Genomic DNA, 6,259 nt, shown 5'->3' on the forward strand with positions numbered 1-6,259 from the left:
TAATTTAGTACAATTAATTATAAAAAATAATAATTATATCCCCTATCCCGTGTGAATTTTATAATAAGGAATTTTCCTATACAAATTCAATCTTGAATTTTTAAGCTTTAAATTATTATAATTTGTGGGTTTTCCTCTGTACATTTGAACCCACCTCCATCACATGCTTGTTAACATAAGTTTTAATTGATGGACATTCCTGATGATCCTACCTCCTTAATTTCAGTCCCCTCAGAAAGCAAGAGGACTTCTGCCGCTTGTGTTTTTTTTTTGTCCTAGAACTGCTAGCTCATAGTGTTTGTGTGTGTGTGCGTTTTTAGTATGGTTAGGCTGTTCCAGGGCTATTTTAGAGGCCGTATCCTGTCTGCACAAATACTCTTGGTTGGTTGAGTTTATTAATGTGATTTTTTTGATTTAGTGTTGCTGTACGGCAAAGTCACATTGCCTCATGACACATATTTGAGTTATAAACATGGCTCATCTCTAGGAACTGATATTTTTGGAAACATACATGTGTCATGATTACTTAATGGAAAAAAAAGAAAAAGAAACTGGACACTGAGATCTGATAGGTCGGTGAACATTTTGTGTTCTCTAAAAAGGAAACAACATTCTTTCATGCACGCATTTTTATTTAAAATCAATAGACTAAAAGGTAATTCCTGTAAAGTCTAATGGCCAGTTCAATCGCCACAAACACAATGTTTCATTTTCTTTACAAAAAATGACACCCCCCAGTGGACATGCACTTCATTACAGGCCTGATAAAATCTTGCAGCTTTTTTATCATCAGGGGTGCAGGTGCAGCAAGCATTATAACTGAGGGGGTGACATGCCTTTCATACGCTTCAGATAATGTCTTTCAAGGCATGCTGTCATTAAATGAGTTACACAAGACGGGTAAAATGAACAAACAAGACAACCTTAATCAGTAAATAAAACCAAACGTGGGTATTTATGACATAAGGGTTTACAGAGTTTTCAAAATGTTAGAAATAAAGGACCGAAGTTTCAAGACAAATACATACATGATGTGTGTCATTTGTGGAACACAGTGTGTCTTTTGGCATAATGCTTAATGACAGTTAGGAATTTTGACAGCCTATTTTGATAAGTGAAGGCAGATGTGGCCCATCCAAAAACTTGCCTGTCTAACTGGTCTACATACTGGATGATTCATGATTAGGGACTTCGTTATGAATCACTGACACAAGAACAGACAAGAAAACAGTACAGAGAAAAGCATAATTAGATGTGTCACAATGATTCGATCGTGCAAAGGGAGTCTAATCATTTTTTTTAAAGCACTGTTTTTATTTAGTGTTATCCATCAACAACTCTTTAAATGTTTCGTTGTGTGTCACTCAGCATGTTCTGCATGGTTATGTTGCTGTGACTTGTTCAGTTGATTATCAAGATCGTTATATGTCAACCCATAGAATCCCTTTTTAAACATTCAGCAATCAAGGTGTTATTATATAAAAAAAATCAATTAACAAAGCACTGGATCATTTAAATCCAGTGGATGCATTGAGAACGCACCTGTGTTGTAATGAAAAAACAAATATGGATTAAAGCTTTCAAACAAGCATGGCCATTCCATTGTAACTCAAATGCTTTTAATACCCATTTCACAAACATTGTACATTGGCAGTCAGCCCAGCCTTGGTGAAAATGCATTGGTCATATCATGCACATTAACAGAGCTGTTTCTCTAATCTGTGTTTCCACACAGGACCACCAATGCAGCTTTACGTGACATAACCGTGTCCATCAAATCCATACTGTGCTCTCTAGACACCATCAGCCTTTCTCTGCCGCTGTTTACACAGCCAGCTGTTAGGCTAGGATATTACATTCAGCAGTAGATTCAAACTCTGTTGACACATTAATGGAAACCGAAGAGAATTTAGAACAGGAAATGTTCTACACATCCCCGGTGAGGAAGATAATGAAAAAGTTTACGGACGTGTTTGCACATCTATTGTTTATCATTACCAAGATCTCTGTCATGGGAGAGATGATCTTCTAATGGTTGCAGTTCAGTAGTACTAAATGCTTTATTACAGATGAAAGTATGGGCTACATGATCAGTGATGATGCTGATCAGACGTGATGCCATTTTGAACAATAAATGCATACATACTTTATAAAGCATATAGTTCACCAAATATAGCTATCACTTTAAGACCCATATGTTTGTCTTTCTATGAAATGAGCTTTGATGCAGGCTTTATGGTGTGTTTATTTTTAAAGCGCCATTTGCTTACTGTGTGCTCAAGATTTGACAGGGAAACAAACCAGCCGGTCCTGTCTTCATTGCACAAGAAAATGTCACGTGTTTCAGTAGCTGTTTTACATTACCCTCATGCTTGAGACTTGCACACAGAAGGCACTTTTGTCATCCATTTTAGCATTTACAAGAAGATTAATTGTCAAATGTGTTCCAATTTTGAAATTGAACACCCTTTTGCAGCAATTGAACAAATCTGCTTTTCCCCCTTCAGGTTAGTTGATAAGGGGAAAGACAAAGATGAAATTGTACCATAAAGGTATAGTCCACTGAAAAAAGAAAAAAAGAGGAAATTCTATCATCATTTACTCACAGTGATGTTGTTCCAAACATGTATGATGTCCTTCTGTGGAACAAAAAAGGAGGATATTTTGAAGAATGCTGGTTCACCAAAAAGTTTTGGTTACCACTGACTTTTATTATATGGGAGAAACAGAAAGTCATGCGGGTTTGGAATGTCATAAGGGTGAGTAAATGACGACAAAAATGTCATTTTTTGGTCAAATATCCCTTTACATTGATTAGTTTCCTCTTAATTTTCACACTTACATTTTTCATGAAAATTATGCACAAATTATTGTGTAAAATAAAGCAGTGGAAGGATCAAGAATAGTGACCTCATACTCTATGTATTTGTGGATTTAAGTGCTCTTCCTTCCTCTCCAAATAGTTCAAGACTTCTTCCTTGAACAGATGCAGATCTTTTCTTTCTCATTTTTATAACCACCACAATACCAACCAAAAAAGCCAGTGCTAATAGGCCCCCAAGCCCTGCACACACAATATACTTTGTCAGGCTAGTCTCAGGTTCAGATTCAGTTTCAGGCTGAGCTCTACGAGCTGACTGAAATTTTAGATTGGTGACTTGCTTAAAGAGACACATGTCAATGTATTCTTCCTCCATCTCCAATGGATGGAGTTCCACCTCATCCTCTTCATCACCACCATCATCATTGAAGTCAGTATCTTTATCATCATAGCCCTCGTCATTATTTAGCAGCACCACGCACCAGTACATCCCGTTGTCCTCCTCTTTTGAATCAGTAAGGATGAGAGTGGAATTTATCTGTGAGAACTCTAACCGACCCTGTAGGTCTTTAGGTAGAGTCACAGAAGGATCCCCCGAGTCCATTATAAGAATGTCCTGCTCACCAGTGTTTCGATACCACAGAACGCTAATGTACTCGACTTTATCGCTAATTTCTGGTAAAGACATGAAGTCACATTGGAAGAGCACCTTATCTCCTGCAGAAAATGAAATATGGGTTGACTCAAGCAAGGGGCACACACTCACAACATACTCTTCAACGAGGAATGTAGAGAAACAGTTATAGCTCCCAGAATGTTCTGAGGTGAGAGAGTGAATTACTAGGGAATAGTCTTCTGAATTCATGCCTGTCGACACGGACATCTGATTCTCGGTTGTCCCTTTGAGGCGTAACGGTGCAGATGAGTTAACTGGTCCAAAAGGTGTTTTCCAGTGATTCTGTCTGAGGTGGTCAACTGAACATCTAAGGACTACATTCTCCCCTACAGAACGATAAACACTCTTCATCTCAGGATCTTCTGGTACTCCTATGGTTTGGAAACTCCTGCATTGCTCTCTCTCCATCACCACGCAGAAAAAACGAGGCCTGTCCTGAATAAACTCATCTGAAACGTGTAAAGATGCGCCTTTGTCATGCACCCAGATAAGGCTTTTAAACTCTGCTTGTAATGGCTCCAAAGAAATCTGAGTATCCATGAACAAAGATATGTTGTGCACTTCTCTGTACCATTTTACTGTACCCTGTTTTCTGGAACCCATATTACATACCAGATCTGCACCTTTTCCAGGTGTCAGTGAAATTTCCTGTGAACCGAAATCCTCGTTGCACACGTAGAGATAGTGTTTACGATCATTTTCCATAGTGTTACCACTCCAACACTCTGTGATGTAGGTTCCAGAGTCAGAGAACTGAAGATTTGTGATCTTCAGACCAACCAGCCCTTCATATTCATTGGAGGTATTGATCCGACCCTTAAAGGCATCAGGTGGTGAAATTAAGGGTTTCGAGGACAGACCCAATAGCTCCCTTTTTCCAGCAGTCAGTCTGTACACCGCAATGTCATCACCAAAGCAAAAACCCATCTCCAGTTCCCCACCAAGCTCTTTAAAAATGGGCTCTGGGTCTTCTTCGGCGAGAGTACTCGCCAAAAGCTGAGCAAGAAGTATCACAATATTCCTCGTTGGGATCATCCTGTTCTACTTTGTCCATCAGTGAGACTGCTTTCTGATGTTTCCTTCCACATACTCAGACATTTGAGTAACCTGTTTCTGAAGTTTGGCATTAAGATCCACCCACATTGGGATGTCTTTCTTAGGAGTTTTTTCTTTCTTTCGTTTCTCAGGTGCAGGTTTTCCTGCTTTGCTTTCCTCATACTCCCTTACAACCCACACATGGTTATCATTTATCTTTACATTTAAGGTTCGTGTTTTAATCTTGTGTGTAGTTGTTGAAAGTTTTATCTCATGAATCAAAAGAAAATTTGAAGCATTGCATAGAAACGTTTGCTTTCTCTCTCTTTAGATTATATCTTGTGTATGTCTTTGAGTATTTATTCATCTACATAGCACTTCAACCACATTGTTAATGAAGCATAACTGAGAAAATGCTGTGTTAAAAAAAAGAGGAAGCAATTCAGTCTATTAGTTCATTCTCAATGGAAACTGAACGTATGTATATATATATATATATATATATATATATATATATATATATATATATATATATTTTTTTTTTTTTACCAGAGTCACAGCTTCAGTCAACCATTTCAGCAATGTTCTGCAAGAACCTGATTGTTTGCATACAAGGAAAAACATTCACAAGACTGTTCACTCTTGTACTAACAACATATTGCAACATACTACACATTACACATATCTGGCAGAGTAATTAAATGAATATTTAAAGTGTACTGCCATGTCTAATCTATTGTTTTATAATTAATAACTCAGGTCTCGTTTTAGGTCTTTTTTGGAACTTAGTCACCATGACTTTAAAGTCACCATGGATTTTTTTTTTTACTGCAGTATTTATTATAAATTATTTATCCCATCATATCAATATTTCTTTATTCATGTGCCTTCATAATCTTTAATCAAAATAACTTCCCCTCACTCTTGCAGCTCATCTCTTCTAGTCTTTTCTCTGATGACGTGTTTACTGGCTTGAGGGCGGGACAACCAACACAGCAAGCAAACCACAACAATCCTCAATTCGTGTTGGGGAAAATCAAGTCCCGGCCTACATTTGTTTGTTTCTTGTTCGAGAAGCCAGTTCACACTGATATGTCACAAATAGGGAAGAAAAGATTATCGCAACTTCCGTTTCATGCCAACCTTGTGTGTGACCACATATGCCCCCAAAATTATGTTTGGAAGATGTCTAATATGGTTCCTCAAAAACGTTTCTTTTTGAGAGACAGAGATTTAAACGTGAGAAAAATTAGTAATTTCCTAGTCTTCAAAATATTGAAAATCCTTTGTCTTAACCTGTGCCTTGAACGGGTACCTGTATTCGTGGGGGCCGTGTGAACGCAAGCTCTTTGTAAATCGCCAGATTGTAGAGACTTCAAGGGTGGGCTGAGTGAACAGTTTGAGTAGGCAGGCATGATCCAGCATTGTGATTAAGCTCCAACTGTGACTCACTCTCCACTGCCTTTCAAACAAATTGCTTTCTGTGCTGATTATAGAACTCAGTCTCTGATGCCATTTTAAGCAACGTTTCCATTTTGAAAACACTGTCCCTTAAAGGATGCTGCAAAATATTTCAGAATTAGGCTATCTGTTTGCTTGAAATAGTTTGTCTGCTATTCACAAATGTTCCAATTATTTAAGTGTTTGTAGTTCTTTCCGCTGCGCTCCTGTTATCTATCAAAATCTAGAAATCAAAAGGGTTACATTTTTTCTCCCGGACTGAGGGT

General features: G+C 37.9%; 1 protein-coding gene across 1 annotated transcript; it reads right to left on the bottom strand.

Moving 5' to 3' along the window:
• Nucleotides 1-614: 614 nt before the first annotated feature.
• Nucleotides 615-4,595, bottom strand: LOC143696794 (uncharacterized). Its single transcript, XM_077193497.1, has 2 exons — nucleotides 2,918-4,595; nucleotides 615-2,562 (listed from the first exon to the last, which is right to left on the bottom strand). Exon 1 carries the CDS (start codon nucleotides 4,530-4,532, stop codon nucleotides 2,919-2,921), a length of 1,614 nt encoding a protein of 537 aa, XP_077049612.1. The 5' UTR covers nucleotides 4,533-4,595; the 3' UTR covers nucleotides 615-2,562; nucleotide 2,918.
• Nucleotides 4,596-6,259: the final 1,664 nt, after the last annotated feature.

The sequence above is a fragment of the Siphateles boraxobius genome, unplaced genomic scaffold, assembly GCF_051911475.1.
Source record: "Siphateles boraxobius isolate OS27281-9 unplaced genomic scaffold, OSU_SipBor_1 31, whole genome shotgun sequence".
In the NCBI taxonomy this organism is placed as follows: domain Eukaryota; kingdom Metazoa; phylum Chordata; class Actinopteri; order Cypriniformes; family Leuciscidae; genus Siphateles; species Siphateles boraxobius.